The following is a 25,272-nucleotide window of genomic DNA, read 5'->3' on the forward strand; positions in this document are numbered from 1 at the left end:
AAAAACCTTAGCATTTGTTAACTTCTCCCAACCCCTAAGTCTTAAACTCATAATAACACTTTAATGTATTAAGAACAAGTATAAAAAAAATTCTTTGAAATCCAACACATATGAATTCCTTGAAAAGTCCCAACATATATGATTATTATCCCTCATAATAACACTTTAATGCATTAAGAACAAGCATAGAAAAAATTTCTTGAAAAGTCCAACACATATGATTATTATCAAAATATTAAACTTTAATATCATATAATAATAATAAAAAAAGACATTTAATTTCTTGAAAAGTCTAACACATATGATTATTATCAAAATATTAAATTTTAATATAATATAAAAAAGAAAAAAGAAGAAGACATTTAAGAAAAAAAAAAAGACATTTAAAAATCGCAATTCACATGTATATAAATAATTATAAACATAATCCATATCCGTGCATGGTGATATGCTAGTTTTAACAATTAAAAAGTCGGGCCCTAACTTGCTCATTCTCGCTTCAACGGTTTGCTCAATCTTCAGCCCTAAAGTTGGGAGCTCCAAGGCAGATTGGGAGCTCAATCTTCTTCAAATGTTGGCGCTTCTCTCTCTCTCTAATCGATCTCCGTAATCGACCTGTAAGAGCTCCAATTCAAACTTTCAATTTCTTATTATTTCATAGATTGAACTTTTTGTGTGTGTGTATATATATATCTTAATGCGTGTTGGAATTGAAGAATTCTTTACATAGATTGAACTTGTGTGTGTATATATGTATTGTATATCCAACCTAATGCGTGTTGGAGATGAAGAATTGTTTTCTCGCATAGTTCGATCAATACTGTATTTCGTATGCTGTTAATTTGTTGCTTCAGTGAGTTTTCAGGTGTTACACTATCATTTTTCTTTTTTTGATTTCCAATTTCTGATTATTACATGGATTGAACTTGTGTGTGTGTATATATATATATACGGCCTTCTTCTCTGTTTTCTCTCACTTAGAATAAGAATGATGAATGAATCGTCTCTCAGTTGGCTTTATGTATCAAACTCTCCATATGTTGTCAGATTGGGTTTATCTCTGTTTTCTCTCATTAAATCATCCTCTTCTTCATGGATGGATTGAACTTGTGTGTGTATATATCAAACTCTTGAGATCTTAATGACAGTAAATTGCCTACTACTGAACTAATGACAGTAAATTGCCAACTACAAGAAATATTTAGGGACTAGTTAGATTTGGTCCCTAAAAATAATCTTTTAGAGATAAATCTAAACTTATGATAATTTACTTATAAAAATCTTCATAACTTTTGGGAATTCTTATGAGTTTACTCGCAAATTTAATTACCTAAGTATATGTTTTTTTTTTGGGTCCCTCACCTCCCGCACGTGTACGCCTCTTCTTCCTTTTTCAAAATAAAAATAAAATTACCTAAGTATATTTTTTTTGGGGGGGGGGTCCTGACTCAGTCTTCTGAGTCGGTACCGAGTAGTAGTTCCCAGGGGATATGATTTCAGGAAGCTGTGCTGTGTGTGGAGATTGTTTAGCTGATTTAATATTATTACTATGTTCATAAATAAAATTACCTAGAGAATTTGGGTTGTTGACATAATTAGACTTGACTGTTCCCCAATATCTAAAGTAGTAGTTGACAACTTGACACAACACAAGTATATGTTTGTAAACATTTAGTCTACAACAATTCTAGATATTAAACGTCCAAATATGGAATAGAGACTACTATGGCAAATAAACTTTTTGGATGAATGTAATTTGAAAACGTATCGGTGAATGATTACTCATGAGTAATAATGGTGAATCATTTGAATTACCAGTGAAGGAAAGTAACAAATTTTTATTTTGTTTTTAATGACATTAACTAAAGTAGCAACTTAACCATGTCCCTTGTGTATGAGTTGCAGTTTTTTGGTGATGCAAAGAGTTGAAGGATTCTTTTTCTATACTTCTTCCACAAATTGTTTCCTATAAGACTTTTGAGAAAGTCAAGAATATCATTTTACCTGACTATTTTCATCAAGGTAGCATTAACTGAAAACCTTTTAATCATTCTGAGGAATTTTGTTTCTTATACATGATAATGCCTGATTTTGTAGCAATTAATCAGTATGCTTTCAATGTTAGGATGGATTTCTTGATTTTCATGACCAAAAAATTAAAAATAGGCATAATTAAAGTTGAAAGATATATTTAGACATATCTACATGAATTCAGGGACTTGGTGTTTTATGTAATGGAAGGTAAAGTAGATCCCCAACTTTATAAACTCCACAATAAGTAAAATTTAACAGCGTTTGCAATTTTTATTTATTAGTTGTAAATGCTTACTGCTTTTTAATCTGGGTTAGACATTAATTCAATTTTTTCTATAGGATGAAGAGGTTCTAGATGAGGTGTATGCTTCTAATGGAAGCAAACCAGCTCCAGATTATTCTAGGCCAAAGAGGAGTAAGCGATCAAAGCGGAAGCGCGCAGTATGAAAATGTATACTTAATTGAGTGTAGTTTAAGTGGGTTCTGTATATGTAAACAAATTGTATCTTAGTCAATATATAGTGGGCATTTTTTTTCTTTACAGCTTATTCATTTAAGGTTTACTTACAAATGATGACAATCATTCTTTTTTGTTTGATTGAAAAGACTTGCACATCCATCATGATGTTTGAAACTGATATTTATGTCAAAAGTTTTTGAGTGCTCTTTAGGGAACCTTCTACACCATATTCTTTCAAAAATTAGAAATTGTTGAACCATAAATCCCATCAATGGATCAAAGCAGCAAAGCAGGCTGTTTTACAGATGTAGAATGCTAGCTTTTGAATATTTTGATAATTTTATGCCCACCAATCCCAATATTTGAGGGCTATGTTACATGGACTTGGCACTTTGGGGTGAAGTACCCGTGTCGACACGACACGACACGGGTGCGGGTGTGGGATCTGTGTCGGATTCGCCTATTCTCTCTTGGACACGGCTCTTTACAGACAAAAGAAATGAAAGAAGAAAGAGCAAGAGAGAACTTGGTCGAAGCTCCATCCAGTCGAAGATCGAAGACCTCCAGTCGAAACTCCATCTGGTCAATCCAGTCGAAGATCGAAGCTCCATCAGTCGATCGAATAGTCGAACACCAGACAACTTCGAAAAGCCTCTCTCTCTTTCGCCTTCTCTCTCTCCCTTGCGATCACGATCCATCGATCGCTTTGCTTCTCTTCCTCTCTCTGTTGTTTTATCTTCTTGACTTTTCATATCTCTGTTGATTCATATCTATTTGTATCAATCTATATATAATAATAGTTAATAATAGTTAATAACTATTATTATATATTATATAATAATTATTATATAACATTTAATATATTTATAAGATAATATATATTTATATATATTAATAAAAAAAATAAATACATGTATGTAAAATCTTAGTAGCAGGAATCGTTCATGCTGCTTACGATTCTTCCTCAGAAGCGCGATTATGTGCTTCTGACTCAAATTCGTTGAAGAATTGCGATTTTGATGCAAAAGAAACGTGAATCTGATCACGAATCTTTCTTCTTCTCAATCGAAGCTCCATCGCTGGCCATCGCAAGACCTACACAGGCCATCGCAGACTTCTCCCTTCCTCCTCGCTGGTCTTCGCAAGTCGCACACAGGCTACGCGACTTCTCTCTCCTCTTCGCTGGTCTTCGCGAGACGTCTCTCTCTCTGATCTTCTCTTCTCAGATTAAAGATATATATATATATATAATATGTATTATGTATATATATTTGTTTTTATAAATATATGTTTTTATTTATATATTATATATAACTTTTATAAATTATATATATATATCTGTTTTAATTTATATATTATATATTACCTTTATAAATTTATGTGTTTTTATTTATATATTATAGTTATTGAATTAATGTTATTATGCTATTTTTTTAAGAAAATAATATAAAACAAAAAAATTTAACAAAATTTTTTTAGAATAAATAGATAAAATTAACAAAAAAAAAATTTAGAATAAATAGATAAAAAAGTAATAAAAATATTTTAGAATAAATTAAAAAAATTCTAATAAAAGTACGTAATTAGAATATTTTAACATATAATTTTTTATAATTCTTATTTATTTATAACATATATAGTCCCATAAAAAATATAATCTTACAATATATTTTTATATATTATTTGAAATATATACAAACACTCTCAACTAACGATTCTTGAAATGTCTACGATTCCACACTCTCGCTCCCGCTCCCGCTCCAGCTCCCACTTCGTGCAACTATGTGTAAAATAAAATAAAAAAATTAATTAGAACACATTATTTAAAAAATATAATAAATAAATAAAATAATTAATGTATATTAAAATAAAAACATTTATAAAAAAATTAAGAAATTTGGCGTGTCCCCGGCCATGTCTGTGTTCCCATTTTTTAGAAATTGTCATGTCCCGTACTTAGTTGCAGGAATCATGCAACCAGGTGACGAATCTTCGTAAGAAACGCGATTCCGCGTTTCTTAGAAAGAAACGTGTAAGAATCGCGTTTCTGTAGAGAGAGAAACGCGATCTTGTCCAAGATGGGATCGTTGGTGGCTATGAACAAAAACCCTAGCTTGTTGGTCAACAAAGAGACAGAGGAGAAAGAAGGTGAAGAAGAACCTAAACGTCGTCTCTAGGTATGTCCTCCTTTGCTTCCTTTTCTTCTTCTTTCATCAATTCGAAGGTCGTCTCTCTTTGTGTTTTTCGTCTCTGTCACAGTTCGTCTCTCTCTCTCTCTCTCTCTCTCTCTCTCTCGCACGCACGCGCAGATTGTCTCCTTGCTGATCATTGTCTCCTCTGCCTTCGTCTTTGCCTTCTGTCTTTGTCTCACTCGCGCCCTCTCTCTTTCTGGCTTTCTGTCACGATATATATCTAATATAAGTAATATATATATATATATATATATAAGATGAAACATATATAATCTTTATATAAATGCATATATATTTAAAAAATAAAAAAAAAATCAACACATTATTATTTAATATATATCATATATCTACATATAAATATATAATAAAAAAACATTAATAAAAAAAATAAAAATATTAATATATATAATCTTTATAATATATATGCATAAAAAAAACATTAACACATATAAATATAATATATATATATATATGAGTATATATTATACATATTAATAAAAAAGCACAAACACATATGTAAAATAAAATTAAAAAAAATTAACATTAACACATTATTTAAAATATATAATAAATAAATAAAATAATTAATGTATATTAAAATAAAAATATTTATAAAAAAAACTTCTAATGTGTATTAAAAATATATATATATATATATATTGTCGCTCCCCGAGAAGCTCCCAACCTAAGAAACTTCTATCAGCTCCCGCTTCCTCGCTCCCGCTCCCGCTTTGTGCAACTAAGGTCCTGTATCTGTGTCTATGTTCGTATGTGTGTCCGTGCTTTATAGATTTTTATTTGTTATTTATATAATATAACTTATCTTCATATAATAAATATATTTTTTTAAAAAAAACTATTTAACGTATCCCCGTACCCGTATTCAAATTTGGATACATATCCACGTATTCTTAATTTTTAATTTTGAAGTATCCGACTCCTAGATACACACCCGCACCCAATATTCGTACCCGAGTTCGTATAACTTAGTTTGAGGGTGTTGGCAGGGGTGTATATTTGATACAGACCTAGCATTTGGCATCCTTGAGCTATGACAAAGGACAATTAAATAAAAGGAAGAAGTAGATTATATTAAAGGACATTGCAGCTAAGTCTGCACGATGAACTTTCCCATGCCGTCCAAATCAGCTGCAACATATAAGTCTAGCTTATGCAGAACCGTTATACATGTTGACAAATCACCCCGAATAATATTTGCTTTTCTAATGAGTTTATTGTTTGAATATAGTTTCAGAAGCTAGGTACTGAATTTTCCTTGGCTGCATTGAAAAAAATATTAGGAGCCAATATATGTTTTGTTTTAAATCATGTCACAAGCCATTTAAAAATGATGTAGGGGTTTTCACCAACAAATGTGCTAATTTACTATTTAAAAAAGGTCATAGAATTCAAAACGTGGAATATATTGCATCTTTATACAAACATAACACCCTAGACACAAGATGTTTCTAACTTAACGCAAATATGTCTAACCTCCATAAACTCCAAAGAAATATTTTAATAACCTGTTCCACTCATTACGTGACACAATTGCATTCATTGATTCATGGCCTTGATGGGGGACGATCATTTTCGACAGGGTTGGGTCCAGATGGTCTTTTATGATTCTTCTTCCCTTCAACCTGCTTGACATTATTCGTCTGTTCAATTAGATATTTATTCATGTAGAATATATTTTGCACTATATGAAACAGAAAGGGAGAGAATACTCTTTATACTTACCCAAGGGGTGAAAATTTGTCCATTGGTCTGCCTTGATCCGAGTTTTGCAGGTCTGAGCTTGAAATCAACGATATATGGATCGTTATTGCAAAGGTAAGCTTCGTTAGCATTTTTGCTTCTTTAAAGCAATTCATATATTATGTTTATATTTGTTTTCTTCCCTCTTAGTTTGGTTTAAACTAAAAAGACGTTATAATGTACTTTGCAAATGAAAAGCATTACATTCGATAATGAGTAGGAAGAGAAGACAGGGGTGTCTTGTCTGATTGTGTAGCTTGAACCTTGGTATGGCATTGATATGCTGTAAGTAGAAGCCATAGTAAGAGAAGATGGATTAGAGTCTGTGCTCTCCTCATCTGGGGCTTGAGCTTGAGCTTTGGTTTCAATGTCAAAATGGGATATAGATATTGAGAGTCTTTGGTCTTAGTGGCTCAAAAAAGAGAAGTTGGAACATGTATATGTTAGGTAATGATGACTAAACTTGAAAAAGCATGGAATGTTTGTTAATGGTGCTTGGGATACTACTTCAATGAAAATTTTGAAAGTTAGTTGAGTTTGGAACTTGGTTGTGCCAAAATAGAATGTCACCATTGGAGTGGTATAGCAAAAAAATGGCTTATTTTATTATTTATTTATTTTTGCACTATAGCAAGCCAAAAAATGGTTTTTGCCTTGCGCCATTGAAGATGCTCTAATGGCAAAGTGATAAATTTGAGATGGCATGGATGCTCTGCTTTTCTATTAAAACTAACTATTGTTTTTTTTTTATTTATTTGTTCTGTTCTTTTTCCCGCAATTTTAGCAATCTAATTCATAAAATTGAATTCCCAATACAAGTAAAAGAAATCTGATTATTATTTTTAGATAACTATGAATGGCAATATATTAGATATAACAACCACAACTAGCTGAGTCCTATTTAATGAATTAGGAATCATTTAGAAACACAAATATCATGAATACATATATAAGTAATCATGAATGCAAGGGCGTCATCTATGGTTTACTTTTCATTTGGATTGTATTTCTAAATATGATCTTACAATATAACTTGTTTTTGATGTATTGGTTATCTCCAACTATTATGCTCCCAAAAAGACAGATTTGGGAATTGGGGACCATCTTTTGGTTTGTATTCTTTTTGCTCCAGATAAGTACACTAAAGTTTGATCAATTTAATAGTTCGTCATGACTCAAGCTGGTTCTCTTTGAGATACTCAACATAATATTGACTTGACCTAAAATCTTGTTTTCTATATCCTTGTCCATAACAGTTCTTATGGGAACTTAACTTTAATAGAAACCATATTTATGCAATTTTATGGAGGTTGTTGACTAAAAATGGGCCAACGAACAACACACAGCTCTGTTGTGACCTAAATTGGTTTTTGCACAAATGCATTTGTTTAGGCTGTCAATTTTGTGTATTTTTTGTTTTGGGAAAGTTTTCACTTATCAATTACAGATTTCCTGATTTATATGCTGTTGTTTGTTATGGTAAGTTTCTACTCCTTTCTGGTATCTAAATTTGAGCTGAACTCAAATTTGCTATATTTGGCAATTGCATATTTTTCTTTATTAATTTCGTGTTTTACAAGGAATTAAATTTGATTGCATAACTTCCTAGTGGTGCAAGTCACCTTGTACAGTAGATAAACCTACCATGTTACACCTTCTTGGTGCTTTTAGCAGATTGCCTTCCCTATGAAAAGCAAAAACTACAATGTTGGATTAGATTTATAAACATAATTTTCTAGAAGTTTGAAGACATCATAAAACAACATATGCGAATATTTTTGTTTTATTTACTTGTTATTATCATTATTTTTTTATATAGCTCTGGTATCTATCCCTGTGATCCATGGTTCAAGAAATTGGCCAGTACATACCAGTTTGTGGGCCCTCCAATTTGAATACACCCCGGTTTACTGTTGGGATAAAAAATTGCAAGTGAATCAGCTGATTCGCAATAGGTATCACTCTGAATTGGAATTTGATAGTGGATCATAGCCAAATCCGTCTTGTTCATTAGACATCTCCCCTACCATAGTTAAAACTAACCATGGATATGGCTATTTTGTTATGTAACTTTGTGAACAATACAGGTGATAGGGTGTCATATAAAAACATTGATTCATAATTTTAAAAACATGATTCATTTTATGGTTTGGTTTAGTTTGCAAACTTCTAAGAGTGTCTTAATTGTTTCCCTCATTCCTGCTACAATTCATGCACACACAAATTGGTCTTCCTTTTCATTTTAGTTTGATATTTTAACATTGTAATCCTGACCTGGCTTGCTGATCCAGATCCTTACAATTAATTATCGTTCTGTGCTTTTGATCCTTCCACAGACATATACCTAACAGTTGTTTTGATTGATTGGCAGAATGGAATGCATTCTCTTTGTCCAGATGTATGGTCTGAGCATAGAAGGTGGTTGTTGATGTCAATGATCTGTCTCAATCCTTTAGCGTGTGTAAGTTTGAAACAATGATCATACAAATACACTGTTAGGATGTGGTTGGTGTCTCATTAGTTCTCCTTGAACAGATTATGTACCATTTTTACTTTTAGTCACCTATATGAATGAGTATTGAGATGAAGCCTTGAAATCATTGTAGCCAGAATAGATGTATGATAATATTGAGATTTTACTAAGTGATTGACAAATCGTGATGAGTATTGTGCAGTAGAGCTCTTCATGACTAGGTAACTCTCTAATGTTAATCACATTTTTCTTCTCTAGTGTCAATGAAGATGAAGGAATGCCAGGCAGAAGTAGATTGGGCAGGAAGGGGAAATTTTGGTTTTAAATAATTGTGTCCCTTTCTACCTTAGGGAGCTTTGGTGTTTGTGATGCTAACGAGGAGTCCTTTGACGAAAAGTATAAGAAGCTTCGCTGTGACATTGCTCTGCTTCCTCATAATAGCAACGATTATCTGTTGATAGAGAATTACTTGATATGTCAATTTTTGGAAATTTTGAATTTGAAAACTTTGAATATACTCAGAGCTATGTACTCATTATGATTTGGTAATAGAGTGTCTTTGATTTGTGGATGTCAAATTTTTTCTTTTTTTATTTATTTTATGATTGGATGACATTTAATTTTTGTGCATTTTTAGTTATCCCAACTTTAGCGACGAAAATGTGTAGAGAAAGTTATTTTTCTTTTAGGGACCAAATATCATTGTCATTAAAAATGTCATCATTTTGTTTTTCGCGACCAAATTGAGACATTTTATGACGGAAGTATTAGCGACCAAATGTTTAGTCTTGTAAAATCAAACATTTTGTGACAATATAAAATTGGTCGCTAATTGTCTTTTTCAGCGACATTTTCAAAAATTCGTTGCTAAAGACTTTTCTAGGCACATTTTTAGTGATTTTTTTAGTGATGAATTTAATTTTGTCACAAAAATCATTTAGAGACCAAAATAATGGTTTTAGTTTGGTTGCCAAAAGTCTTATATGTTGTAATGGAGGATCGGGAATATCATGAACCGGAGCTTTCTTGGGTTCTGCCATTGGCAATGAAACAATACCTTTTAGATCACCTTCGTGGATTTTGGGATCGACATTTTGGACAAGAGTTTTATTGCTAGATATTTCATAGATCTCGCTAGCAGCATCACTTTGTTGCATATTGATCGAATTCTAAAGGCCAAGACTTGCAGCAGCGTCTCTTGAAGATAAATCCAATTGCTTTACCCCACCAAACGAAGCCTTTAGCTCGTTTTCCTTCTGTAACCTACTCAAGTAGAGGCGGTATTTCTGTACAATGAAAATATCTCTGTCAAATTTCCAGCGAGTGTCGAATAGATAGCATATTTCCCTTCAATATTCAGAGCTATCATTCAAACACATGTACTTAATTTTAATTTTAATGAAAGAAGATATCATTCACAGAATGAGTGCGGTCTATCATAGATGGTGAGCTTAGTAATAGAATCTACTTAAGAAAGGCACAAGTGGAATTAGGGAGACATTTATATAAAATATGAGAACCCATAATATCTGATAATTAGGATGAAGCACAATACTACTCTCCAAAGACAACCAATGTAAAAAGTTAACCAACAAAACGTAAACAGGTTCTTAAACCCACTCCCCAACAGCACTCAAAACCCGCTACCCCCTAATCACGAATGTCAAAATATATGAAACAAACCAATGCGATTGTCAATATATATATTTTCATCACTAACACCTCCCCATATCGATAGTTAATTCCAACTAATATTTGAGCAAGAGTTACGAGTATTGCCTGCAAGTGGCTAGCAACATTTTCTCTTGTCAACCATGGTATGTTCATCAAGTCAAGAATTTTTTTAGGACCAACTTCTGCCAAACAAAGATGAAAATCATCACCTTCTAGAACACAACAGCCGAATAACAGAAAACCAATTAGATTGCAAACAACTGTAACTACAGAGTTGCACCTAGGAGGTCAAGGGTTCGAATTCCCTTCACCTGCATGTGGGTCTTCTCTCCCACTTAGTTGTAACAATTTACCAAAAACAAAAACAAAAAGAAAAAAACAAAATAGAATCAGTAGGACTTCTAATTCCCACTTTAAAAGAAAGGTCATAATAAACTCACTATCGAATCCAATCTGATTTACAGCTTTGACAAATTTCTGATGCAGATCGACAGTCCAAACTACTCTAGCTTTCTTCACTGAAGAAGGATCAACAAAGTCTTTGTCGTCATGCCTGTTTTCAGCATCTTTTCTTTTTTTTCCTGAAGTCAAGTCACCTCCACCAAACAACTGCCCATCATCAGATTGGTCTGATCCATGTCTCATCATCTGAGTTTCTTCATAGCCTTTGTTAGAATAGTAGAGAGAGAGAATAACATGTATTGTATTGAATGATATGTCTTATACAATAGAAGGCTTGTATATATAGGCTGAGAAAGAGTATCCTACTAGAAATCTAACTATGACAATACCTAATATATATAGGAAATCAATACCTAATATATGTAAGAATATATACCATATACACGTTAACATCCCCCCTCAAACTCAAGGAGGATAAACATCTTCAGTTTGGAAAGAGAAACTAAAACATGAAATAAAACTAAATAAAATAAAAGGCAAATAGATTGCAAAATCCAAACGGGAGCACAAGGGCATTTGAAATAGATCAGAGGCTGGGACTAAAGCAGGGAGACAGTTTATGGTCGTGTCGAACCATTGTAGGAACTGGTTGAAACTAATGCCAGGACAATTTAAGGTAATGCCGAGAGACAGTTTATGGTTGTGTTGGACCATCGTAGGAACTGGCTGGAACTAATGCCAGGACAGTTTAAAGGGGTCATGCCGAACTGATGTAAGAGCCAACCGGAATAATTGTCGGCACAGTTTAAAAGGGTCATGTTGAACCGATGTAGGATTTAACCAGAATCAATGTTGGGACAGTTTAAAGGGGTCGTGCCAGACAGATGTAGGAGCTAACCGAAATCAATGTCGGGACAGTTTAAAAGGGTCATGTCAGACCGATGTAGAATCTAACCAGAATCAATGTCGGGACAGTTTAAAGGGGTCATGCCGAACCGATGTAGGAGCTAACCAAAATCAATGTCAAGGCAGTTTAAAGGGGTCATGCCGGATCGATGTAGGAGCTAACTGGAATCAATGTCAGGATAGTTTAAAGGGGTCATGCTGGACCGATGTAGAGAACTGATGTTGAACTAGCAAGCGTGGCACACACATAGCTTATGACATGGTGCTGAACGATAATGGCAACAAATGACTGAGTGTGCCAGGAGACAGCTTGGATGATACACCAAGGAGCGAGTTTGGTGGTGCGCCAGAGAGGGGCGGCTCGGGTTGTGCGCCAGAGAGTGCAGCTTGGATTGTGCGCCAAAGGAGACGGCTTGGGTGGTGCGCCAAGGGGCGACTTAAATTGTGCACCACAAGGGACGGCTTAAGTTGTGCGCCATAGGAGACAGCTTAGGTGGTTTGCATGGTTTATAACCATACTCACCATGATTTAGTAATATCCCCCCTCAAACTCAAATAGGTTGGAAGAGAGAAACCGATTTGAGGGTGAAGTAAAGGAAAAGATAGAGTGAAGAAAAAAATGTATTGCGAGTAAAAAAATATGATAGAGATATTTGGGGTAGGAATAAACAGCGGACAAAAGGAAGAGATCACCACGAATCGATACTAACAGGAAAACATGACAGCGGAATAGGTTGAGGTCCGGTGGTCGGCCAAGGCAAGGCTGCCGCCGGCCGGTGAAACGAAGAATACCAAGAGCTTAACCTATAGCTCTGATACCATGTTAGAATAGTAGAGAGTGAGAGAATAATATGTATTGTATTGAATGATATTGTATTGAATGAATTATATTATACAATAGAAGGCTTGTATATATAAACTGAGAAAGAGTATCCTACTTGAAATCTAACTACAAGAAAGAGTATCCTATAAGAGACCTAATTATGGCAATACCTAATATATCTAGGAAATCAATACCTAATATATGTAGGAATATATACCATATATACGTGCCTTCATGACCTTCAATATCTCTCACTTCATGTATCCTCTTTCTAAAGACATGTTGCCATATATGACGTAGTTCTTTCATTCTTATAGGCTTGAGAAGATAATCACATGCCCCATGTTGGACACCTCTCATTACTTTGCTTGTTTCCCCGTCAACAGACATCACTGCAAAGATTAAGAATGCAAAAGCGTTAGAAATAAAAGTTTTAATGGACATGAATGGAAGAGAACAAGAAAATCTAGCAATCACAACAAAGCTTCAAATATTAATCACTAGTACTGACTGATGACAGGAAGATCCATCTCAAGACCAACATGCTCAAGAAACTTAAACCCATCCATGTCAGGCATGTTGACATCACTGATTACGATGTCAAATCCATCTTTTCTTTCACGAAGTGAGTTCAAGCCCTCTCTTTCCAGACAACATGTAGTCACTAAAACACAAAAAAGTAGCATAGAAAAATTATAAAATGTCAGCAAGTACAGACATTAAGCATTTTCATCACCAAAGAAATGATGAAAGAAGAATGAAAGAAAGAAAGATGTCCGGTCAATAAAGATCATTCGTTGAACAAAATGAAATATGCGGAGGATGGGAAGTAAATCCACATCTTTTGAGATCAAGGATGCTTCAGTGTTCATCTAGGATCAAGCATTTCCACACCAAAGGCAGGCTGTGATAGTTTGATCGATATGTTAGATGCTCTGCCTAGCTCCCACCGGGAAATATGGTCCTATATGGCCCACCCCAACAGTCGGTGTCCCCTTGGGCTCCAACCCAAAAGGCACCTCCAAGTTAGAAGTGTCATGTGCTTTCTTATAGACTTCAAATCTAGTTTTAATTTGTTTTTTCTATTGAAATTATAGTCAAAATTTTCTACACAATTAACATGTTTTCAAAAATCATAAATTTTAACTATTAACTTAAATGAAATAATGAAATTGAAACTGAATTAAAAATATAAAGTCCAACATTATTTAAATTGAAATTATAGTGATTAAAATACATCTAAGTAAAATTATAATAGTAAAAAGTATAATTTATCTAATCGAAACCATAGTGATTAAAATACATTGAAGCAAAACTACAATGGTAAAAAGTATAATTTTATTATTTAATTATGGGGAATGCATTAATATCTAGGGGATTTTTTTTTTTAAGATCCCTGGTATTAAGATTTTATAGCATAAAGGACAGCCAACATTGTCCTAATGTCTAAGGTCTTTCAACATCGATCCAGAGAAAATTCGACCCAAGAGAAATTCTCTCCAGAGAAATTCTGGAAATTTTTCTGGACCTCCCAGAGATTTTCTCTCCAAAGAAATTCTAGGAATTTCTCTGCACTTCCTAGAGAATTTCTCTGGTCCTCCCATAGATTTTCTCTCTAGAAAAATTCTCTCCAAAGAAAAACCAGACTGTAAGCCATTTAGACAACAACAAACTAGAGAAAATTGAACAACCACCATTTTGACCAATTTTCTCTAAGTACCAAAGAAATCCAAAGAAAATTGTGTAGAGAAAATTTGTGTAGCTTTGTGTAGCTCTATCTAGAGAAAATTGTGTTAGAGACAATTTGTGTGGCTTTGTGTAGCTCTATCCAGAGAAAATTGTGTAGAGAAAATTTGTGTGGCTTTATGTGGCTCTATCCAAAGAAAATTGTGTTAGAGAAAATTTGTGTGGCTTTGTATGGCTCTATCCAGGGAAAAATGCGTGGCTTTATGTGGCTTTATCCAGAGAAAATTGTGTAGAGAAAAATTGTGTGGCTTTGTGTGGCTCTATCCAGAGAAAATTGTGTAGAGGAAGTTGTGCGGCTTTGTGTGGCTTTATCTAGAGAAAATTGTGTAGAGAAAATTTGTATGGCTTTGTGTGGCTTTATCAAGAGAAAATTGTGAAGAGAAAATTTGTGGATAGAGTTAGAGAAAATTTCTCTGAGTTCACAAATTTCTCTAGCTCTATTCACAAAGAACTTCTATGACTTTGTGTAATATGTAAGCCAATAATGCAATCTTTACTAACAAACCCACAAAATAATACTAAAGCAGTCAACAATCACAAATTTCAAATAAAGTTTTCTCCACTTAAATTTAGTTCTAACAAGAACTTCTCCATGAATAGAATAGTTTGTCTCTACTCCGAATTCCAAAACTTACCAGATATGTGTGTGCTACAGTACAATTTCTTTTGCAAAATGTAAACATCGGCCGCTTCATAGGCATATTCAGGGTGCAAATGCTCGTATGGAACCTTCTGGATATTGAGAAGAAGATGCCCATTCAATTCAGAGAATTTCTCTGGTCTAAACTAGAGAAATTCTCTGGATTGAAACTAGAGATATTGTCTCTATTTGCAGCAGAGTTGTATTTTTATGAATAGTCCTTGGTGATCGTACATTGATCCAAGAAACCGTAGCCTTGGATGTGTCATCACAATCTTAAATCACATCTCATAATTGAGTTCGTGGGAGTGAGATTCCAGTTCGCCATGACTCTGGCCAGCCAACATCAAGTTCATTGAAGCCTAGCCAGTTGTGATCTAAGTTCACAATCAAGCTCATCCAATCTAATAAGAATTTCAGAAATAAACAGGGGTGGTGTTTGGGTCAGAAGAAAAAAAAATACACATTTCTCAGATTTCTTAGTACTACACAAAAAATTGAATTACGGATATCAATTGAAGACTCAATAAAACAACAAGTACAAAGAATAAAACATTTTTAGATCAGAAAATTCAAATCTTCAATGGATCTACAAATAGACAAAAAACCATATAGTAAAAAATTCACATAGATACAGATCTAAGCAACCACAAACATATACATATAGATATAGATATAGATATAGATATAGATAGAAAGATAGAGCGAAAAGGCACTTACTCCTCTCTATGGCGAAAGAGGTCTGGGCTCGAAATCTTTAAAAACCTTAGAAAATGGATGGAGGAGGAGTTTGTGTATGTATATATAGTGGTCAGTCCGAAGCTGGAGGCCTTTGTTAAATTATCAGACGAGGAAGAAAACCAAACTTTAAAATCTCGAATTCAAAGATCAGTCTCTGCATTCTTTTCTCTAGGAAGATCAGATATGGAGGGAGATGTATGGGAATGTGTGATGGACCTTAGACATCACAAAATAATATTGTGGATCTCTCCCATTACTAAAAATGGGAGAGAGACTTTAGACTAATTTTCCCTAACATCTATATAGTGTAGTTTTGACCCTTCATTATATGCAAGGTTGTGGAATAGATTTCCAACAGCAAGGACAGTGCAACAAATGATGGAAACCGTGGAGAGGATGATGGAAGACCCTTTTGTCTACACTAGCGGGTGGCCGTTGCCGACATTAACTGAGACCGGCGGGTACAGCAGGGGAAGGACTCCACGGGAGATAAAGGAAGGAGAGGGAGAGTACAAGATGAGATTCGACATGCCCGGTATGACCAAAGATGATGTGAAGGTCTATGTTGAAGAGAAAATATTGGTTGTCAAGGCTGAGAAAATGGCCAAGGACAGAAATGGCCAAGAAAGTGAGGTAGAAAATGAAGTGTGGTCTGCAAAGAGCCAAGGTAGGTATAGTAATAGAGTTGCTTTGCTTGAGAATGTTGAGTTTGAGAAGATTAAAGCTGAGGTTAAAGATGGGGTTTTGTATATAACTATACCTAAAGCTAGTGGCACTTCCAAGGTTTTGGGCATTAATGTTCAACGAGTAGCTGAATGTATAATCAATTATTAGGGTTAATTTAGTGGTTAGATTTCCATGTTAGTGAGTTTAATTTTTTTTCTCTCCTCCAATGTAGTGAAAAAAAGAGTAGCCTTTTCAATTTAGTATTTTGTTCTCTTTAAATATTTTGTGTTGGTTTCATTTTTATTGTTTTTCTAATTTTGTTTCTCATTTATTGTTTAGGATGTTCATACCTTATTTTATAATGAGTCCATGAAATTAACATTTTCAATGTATGAATGTGTACAAACTCTTTTTTATATATATATATATATAAATTTTGTGCAACAATTTTATATTATGCCTCATGAAATGTTCTGTTTTTGTTGTTATTACTTATATTTTTACTCAAGTTGATTAGAAGTTTTGGTAGAAAGTTTCATATTCAATGAATAAACTTAAATGTAAGACTGATGAGTGTTGTAGTTTGAGTGGAAGCTATAAATTAGAGAAAAGCATGATAGTGGAAAGATTGGATAAAAGCGTTCAATTTTTTAGTTTTTAAGTAATGATTGAAGAAATTTAAGAGATTGTAATCACGAAAGTCTTCAAAAATAGTTTTAAAATTTTTAATTTTTATTTTTAAATTTTTTTAAATATTTTAATTCACTTAAGTTTAATATACTTAAAATTAAAAAATATATACAAAAATCTTTAAATATAACAAAATATAAAAATGTATTTGTATTTGATAAATTTTTTTAGTTTTTTTTATTACATATATTATATTTTTAAGTATATTTAAATTAGATAATATTTAAAAAATAAAAAAATTTGTGTAAAATATTAAATAAAAAATTATTAAAAATATATATAAAAAAATAAAAAAATTTAATTTTTTGAAAAGTGGACTCAAATTTATGGAATCAAATGACTTTTTATTCAAATTTGAATTTTAGTAAGGATTAGAGATGTCCATGTAGTGTTCATCTGCCACAAAATTCGTAGGGTTTATTTGGATTTTTTTGCAAAATTTTCCCTACACTAATGTCAAACAAAGAACAAATCTTGCAACACTATGTAAGGATTGAAAGTCTAAAAAGAATATTAAAAATAGATCCAATTAAAAAGTAGAGAAGTTTTTTTAAAAAAAGAGAGTTGCGCTATATTTATAAGTAAATAATCCTTTCAAAAATTAATCCAAGTTTTTCTCAGATCAGAAATTAATTCAAGTTAAAATTAATTTTTTTGCAATCCAACTAAAAAGCCATGGAACACCCAAAATAAAATTTTAGCTAGAATGATATGAATCTCATGTAAGACTCACACTCAAAAACTGACTTGTAAGGGGAGAATGTCTAAGAGACTTAGGTCTCGTTTTCGTTTGGAAAGTGTTTATTTTAGTTTAAGTTAAAAAGTTATTAAAAGATTAATAAATTATTAAAAAAAGTAAAATATTCTTCTTTTCTAAAATAAAAATATATCATAAGTATATCACTTTTTTTACCTCATATTTTAGCCCCAAAAAAATCAAAAATTACAAAAATAAAATATTCACAAACGAGGTCTTATATGCACGGGTGATAATTCGATAGTCCGGAAATACGGTCACGTGGTGTTTCATGATAGTATAATTAGTAGAAAAGGTGGAATATTAATTATTTATATTATGGTAGTATAATTAGTATAAAAGGTGGAACATTGATTATTTGTATTAGATAATTGAGAAATATAAAGAAGTATAATAAATGATAATTGGTAAAAGAATATAGTTACGTGATACTTTAGGACTATTATATAATTTTCCTATATGGACATTGGCAAAGCCTTTGTTAACCAATTTGAGATTGTAACAGAAATTAAAAATCCCATCCAAGAAGAATTATTTGGTTTCTTTGCATTCTAAATTCAAATCTCCAAACAAAATTAAAAGAATTTTAAAATTAAGTTGAAACAGATCAAATAAATTCTCACAAATCCTAATTTAAAGAAAATATATCAAAATCAAATTAATTTAAGGGTAATTAATAAACAAAAAAATCAATAAGTATGCAATGTAAAAAAATGTTTTCACTAACTCCTTCCCCAATTTTTAAACTATTAATCAATTGACCTATCTTTTAAAATAAAACCATCGTGAATGTGAAGGCAAACTAGTGACACTAGGCTATGAGGACTGCTGTCCAAGGAAAAGAATAAGAAGAGGAAAGAACAAGGTAAGGAGAGAACAAGGCAAGGTTTGATGTAACGCCCTCAAAATAATAACATTAGACCCATCAAATAAGACATGTGTTGACGTATAAGCAAACCACCTTCTATTATTCATTAGCGTCTCATTACATAAGTATTACATGTTAGCATCATAACAAAATGCCCTACGGGCTTACAGCTTTCCAAGTTAACACTTGGTTACAACAAAGAGTTCTAACTCGTTTACACATTAAGCCCTTGGCTTGAAGTTACATATAATACATCAAAAGTAAAACGGCAAAACTATGCCCGCCACTAGCCTCCCAGCTATGTCCTTGGAGGTGGCATGCTTCCTGTACCTGAAAATGATATTCCCATATAGGGTGAGCCACAGCCCAGTAGAAATACACTAAACCAACCATGGACAATGACTAAAACATTAGCAAATGATAGTTGGTCAACACTGATACAATCACATAAATTTCATATTTATGTCTTACAACTTATGAGTCTAAGTTACCTTTCATTTTCCCTTTTTCAACAGATAAGCATGTCAGCTCTATCATCATTTCAACAGATATGTATAAAAACTATATCTCACATTCAGATAAGCATAAAAGCTATATCCACATTCTCAACAGATATGTATATCAACAATATCCACAGATAAGCATACAAGCTGTATCCACATTCTACAACAGATATGTATATCAACAATATCCACAGATAAGCATACAAGCTGTATCCACACTTCACAAAGATAAGCATATGAGCTCTATCTTCACTTCTCTAGACAAGCATATGAGCTCTGTCTACGGAGTTCATCCCCTATCTCCTCCCAATACCTATCCGGTTTAGAGGTACATCCCCTATCTTCCCCTAAACCGCGGAGTACATCCCCTATCTCCTCCTCTACACATAACGTATACAAACACAAAGGTTCTATATACAATCACACAATACATATAATTAATGTATTCTATCAATCGTCAAGTTCCATGACACATTCCATTGATTAGTTTCCGTTTACCTAATCATCATGCATTGTCTACAACAATCTCGACTATCCTCCACCGATAGCCCAAAGCAGTTATTTCTAAAACAGAAAATAAATGCACAAATGGATATTCAATCAACATTTCATTTCCTCATTTCTCACCAATTAATTATCCCAATTAATTAAACAATGTAATTAGGCCATTTTCCATAATTACTATTTCAACCCTTAGGTCCCATTTTCATCAATGATTCAACAATCATTCCATTTTTTTCTAAGCCAAACATGCAACTAGGTTTATTATGAATAAAACCCCAACTTTTGTAAAATTACACAAAAGTCCCAATCTTTCACAAAATTACCAAAACCAAGCCCAACATCTCAAAATACCAAAATTTAAAGACAAAACCCATAGAGAGGAGTAGGTTATCCCTACCTCAAATTCGGAATCCCAAAGGAGAAGATGACAAAACCCAACGTGCTCCAAAACCCGAGATTTTCAGATTAAAATGAAGCCCTCGACGATCAACAACTTTTTTGTAAAGGCCAAAGGTGAGTAAATCACTCCTACTAGATCAAAACCTAGAGAGAAGGTAGAGTCTAGAGTGAGAGGCTCAACAATGGTGATTTGGAAAAGTAAGAGAGAGAAGAGAAAGTGAAAAAGTGATTTGAAAAGTCACAACTTCGGGACTTTAACCCAGGTCTCCGCTCGAGCGTAAAACACCCCGCTCGAGCGTCCACTCACAGACTTCCGCTCGAGCGGCCAACCTCCCGCTCGAGCGCAGAATGCACTCGCCCAGCACTTTTGCAGAACCAGGCCTCCGCTCGAGCTCCCAACCCTACGCTCGAGCTCACAACACTGCACAACAAGATACTGGATGGATGTATTCCCCGCTCGAGCGCCAACACCTCCGCTCGAGCGGACAGGCCAAAAATCTGGGCAACTAGTTTGGTTTCTAAACTCAACCAACCTGAAACAAATCCGCCCAACACATCCTATAACTCAAATACGAAGTGAAAAGGATGTGAACAAGATAATAAACAACTACCAACATCCACGGACACATGTCCGGATCACTATACAACAAGGGTAAACCCGGGATCCCTATAACCTCCCCCCCTTAAAGAATTTCGCCCCCGAAATTAAGCACAAGTTGCAAAACAAGCTTTCCTACATTTTAAACGGTGTTACACTTGAACAGTCAACAACTCGACCCATTACCGGTCATCCCATCCCTTTAACAAGAGACATATCACAATATGTAAACAACATATGTACTTTCAACATGCATCAACATTATGCACTATCCTTCCAATTTCAACAATATATTCAACACATATAATGTTACATTCAACTTCCGTATGAGGCAAGTTCTAAAACATACTTCCAATAAACCAAAACATTCTCAATGTTTCACAACTTAAGACATATATAAAAGCTCTTAAGTTCAACATAACGTAAAATTTAAATACAAGATCACACATCAACAAACAAGTCCGGATATTTCTCACGGACTTCTAACTCACGTTCCCAAGTGGCTTCCTCCACTCCGTGATGTTTCCACAAGACTTTCACCAAAGGAATGGTCTTGCCACGCAGGACCTGATCCCGCCTATCCAAGACCCGAACCGGTCTCTCCTCATACGAGGCATCCTCATCTACCTCTAAATCAGTCCAATCCAACACATGTGATGGATCTGGCTCATACTTCCGAAGCATACTCACATGAAACACATCATGCACTCCGGACAACTGCGGCGGTAAGGCTAACCGATAAGCAACCTCACCTATCCTCTCAAGGATCTCAAAAGGACCAATAAACCGAGGGGATAACTTCCCACTCTTCCCAAACCTCATCAGGCCTCGCCTAGGTGATATTTTCAGAAAGACATGATCACCTACCTCAAACGCCAAAGGCCTCCTCCTACGATCGGCATAACTCTTTTGTCGACTCTGGGCTGTAACAAGCCTCCTACGGATAAGTTCAACTTTCTCCGTCGTCTCCCTAACCAACTCCGGACCCAACAAAGGTGCATCACCCACCTCGGCCCAACAAACTGGAGACCTACACGGTCGGCCATACAAGGCCTCAAACGGTGCCATACCGATGCTAGACTGAAAACTGTTGTTGTAGGCAAACTCTACCAATGGCAAGTGCCTCTCCCACGTCCCACTGAAATCCAGGACACAACCCCGAAGCATATCCTCGAGGATCTGAATAGTACGCTCGGACTGCCCGTCAGTCTGAGGATGATAAGCCGTACTAAAGGTCAACTTAGTGCCCAAGGCACTCTGCAAACTCTGCCACAACCTAGCAGTAAAACGAGGATCTCTATCTGAGACGATCGTCACTGGGACCCCGTGCAATCTCACTACGTCCCGAATATACAAATCGGCAAGATGATCTACCGAATCTCTCACGCGCATAGGAATAAAGTGCGCCGACTTAGTCAACCGGTCTACAACCACCCAAATAGCATCACTACCCCGCTGAGTCCTCGGAAGACCTACAACGAAGTCCATAGTGACATGCTCCCACTTCCACTCGGCAATAGGCAAGGGTTGCAACAAACCCGCTGGCCTCTGATGCTCGGCCTTCACTTGCTGGCAAGTAAGGCACTTCGATACGAAAACAGCCACATCTCTCTTCATACCCCGCCACCAAAACTGGCGACCCAAATCCTGATACATCTTAGTACCTCCCGGATGCACCGCAAGGCGCGAAATGGTGAAACTCTCGGAGTACTTCCTCTCGGCAAGACTCCGGTACAAACAAACGGTTTCGGTATCTCACACTCAGGTCGGGATACACCGTCAAACCCTTCTCAACTGTCCCACTGGAGATCTTCTCTCGGAGGGATTCTACCTCAAGGTCACCTCTCTGTGCCTCTAACACTCTAGTCACAAGTGTAGGCTGCGCAACAACAGAAAATAAGGCCGCAGCCTCAACAGATTCGCCCAGTAGCAAATCGAACTCGCCAAGTGCTCCCAACATCACCCATTCCCGGATGGCTATACTAGCAACATCACTAATGGATTTCCTACTAAGGGCATCGGCCACAACATTGGCCTTTCCCGGATGATAATGTAACTCAAAATCATAGTCTTCGATGAACTCCATCCATCTCCTCTGCCTCAGATTCAAGTCTCTCTGTGTAAACAGATACTTCAAACTCTTATGATCCGAGAATACCTCGAACTTCTCACCATAAAGGTAGTGCCTCCAGATTTTCAAGGCAAAGATCACAGCTGCTAACTCTAGGTCGTGTGTGGGGTAATTCTTCTCGTGTATTTTCAACTGACGTGAACCATAAGCTACCACTTTTCCCTCTTGCATCAACACACAACCTAAACCCTCTCGTGAAGCATCACAATAAACCGCATAACCCAACCCTCTCTCCGGAATAATCAATACCGGAGCGGTGGTCAATCTAACTTTCAACTCTTGGAACGACTTTTCACAAGTCTCACTCCACACAAACTTGACTCCCTTCCGAGTCAGTCTAGTCAACGGTGACGCTAACCTGGAGAAATCTTTCACAAACCGACGGTAATACCCAGCCAATCCCAGAAAACTGCGGATCTCAAACACACTCTTAGGCTGTGCCCAATCTTGCACTGCCTCAACCTTGGATGTATCAACAGACACCCCTTCCCCGGATACCACGTGGCCTAAGAATTTGACTTCCCCCAGCCAGAACTCACACTTCCCAAACTTGGCATACAGCCTATGGGCTCTAAGTAACTCAAGCACCACTCTCAAGTGTGCCTCGTGCTCCTCCTCAGAAGACGAATAGATAAGGATATCGTCCACGAAGACAACCACAAATCGGTCTAAGAACTCCCGGAAAATCCGGTTCATCAAGTCCATAAAGACTGCCGGTGCATTGGTAAGCCCGAATGGCATCACCAGAAACTCGTAATGGCCATACCGCGTACGGAATGCCGTCTTAGGAATATCTTCCTCCCTGACCCTCAACTGATGGTAACCCGATCTCAAGTCTATCTTAGAGAAACAACGGGAACCCTTCAACTGGTCAAACAAATCATCTATACGGGGCATAGGGTACTTATTCTTAACCGTAGCCCGATTCAACTTCCGATAGTCAATACACAATCTCAAGGCACCATCTTTCTTTTTAACAAAGAGGGCCGGTGCTCCCCACGGTGAAACGCTAGGGCGAACAAAGCCCTTATCTAGCAATTCCTGGAGCTGAACTTTCAACTCAACCAACTCTGCTGGAGCAAAACGATAAGGTGCCATAGAAATCGGCGCCGTGCCGGGCACTAAATCAATAGAAAACTCTATCTCTCGGTGAGGTGGCAAACTAACAAGATCTTCGGGAAAGACATCCGAATACTCACAAACCACCCTCGGTAACACAACCTGGGTCTCACCACTCTCACCACTCTCAAAGCTGGCAAGTAGACTACTAAGCTCACTTCGCCCTCGCGAATCATACCCCGGTGGCAAAACACTACCAACCCGGTCTCCCAAGAAATGGAACCACTCCTCGCTCAAGGTACATAACGTGACCCTCTGGCGGTAGCAATCAATAACAGCCCGGTATGACGATAGCCAGTCCATACCCAAAATAACATCAAAACCCTTCATGGGCATGACAACAAACGGAAAAGGAAGCCTATAGTCGGCGACCTCTATATCACAACCTCTAACACCCTGTTTTAGGATCAACTCACCACCCAAAGGCGATACCACACAAATAGGAGATGCTAACTGTGCTAACTCCAATTCCAAAACAGATGCAAATGCAGCAGATACAAAAGAATGAGATGCACCCGTGTCTATCAACACATTAGCAACTGAGTTGCAAAACAGAAAAGTACCTCTCACTACTAATGGAGCTGGTACTAAATCCTGCGCGGTAACAGCATACACGCGCCCCGTAGGCCCCTGGTCTACCTGCTCACCTCTCGGAGCAAAAGACTGCTGCACAGACTGGGATGACGAAACTCCCGGATTGGCCCTCGAGGCCTGCACAGACTGAGCTGGCTGAAAACCCTGCGTCTGCCTAGAACCAGACGCTCCCGAAGTGGCACACAACTGTGGGCAAAACCTCTTCATGTGCCCAGGTTGTCCACACTGAAAACAAGTCAAGAGCTGCCCCCTGCCTAAACTCTGACTCTGCGGTCTAGCTGAAGAAGAAGCAGCTTTCTGACCCCCACCCTTCTGCGGGCAAACAGATACCTTGTGACCCAGCTGGCCACACTTGTAACAGGTGAAATCCCCCTGACCACCTCTCCCTGAGCCTACACTCGGCACTGGGAAGGTCGATCTAGCAACACTACCCTGCGACTGCTGAGGGTTAGAACCCCTCTGCCTCCTGCCATCACTCTGACTATCCTGGCTCCTCTTGGAGCCTCTCTGCCCCTCATCCTCCTCCTGCATCATAAGCTCCATATGAGCTGCAGCGTCCACTAGGTGTCTATACTCTCGAATATAAGACCC

At 36.1% G+C, this 25,272-nt stretch overlaps 1 protein-coding gene, 1 long non-coding RNA gene and 1 pseudogene across 2 annotated transcripts; 2 read left to right on the forward strand and 1 right to left on the reverse strand.

The window, feature by feature from the left end:
* Nucleotides 1-490: 490 nt before the first annotated feature.
* Nucleotides 491-2,575, forward strand: LOC114295241 (uncharacterized). Its single transcript, XR_014362460.1, has 2 exons — nucleotides 491-617; nucleotides 2,374-2,575. It is a non-coding gene; the product is annotated as an uncharacterized LOC114295241 (long non-coding RNA).
* A 6,691-nt stretch (nucleotides 2,576-9,266) lies between these two features.
* On the reverse strand, nucleotides 9,267-14,329 carry LOC114295246 (two-component response regulator ORR26-like; annotated as a pseudogene).
* Nucleotides 14,330-15,185: 856 nt separating this feature from the next.
* Nucleotides 15,186-16,711, forward strand: LOC145819408 (small heat shock protein, chloroplastic-like). Its single transcript, XM_082913395.1, has 2 exons — nucleotides 15,186-15,313; nucleotides 16,188-16,711. Exons 1-2 carry the CDS (start codon nucleotides 15,186-15,188, stop codon nucleotides 16,684-16,686), a joined length of 627 nt encoding a protein of 208 aa, XP_082769521.1. The 3' UTR covers nucleotides 16,687-16,711.
* Nucleotides 16,712-25,272: the final 8,561 nt, after the last annotated feature.

The sequence above is a fragment of the Camellia sinensis genome, chromosome 2, assembly GCF_055761805.1.
Source record: "Camellia sinensis isolate YWXY chromosome 2, ASM5576180v1, whole genome shotgun sequence".
Taxonomy (NCBI): Eukaryota; Viridiplantae; Streptophyta; class Magnoliopsida; order Ericales; family Theaceae; genus Camellia; species Camellia sinensis.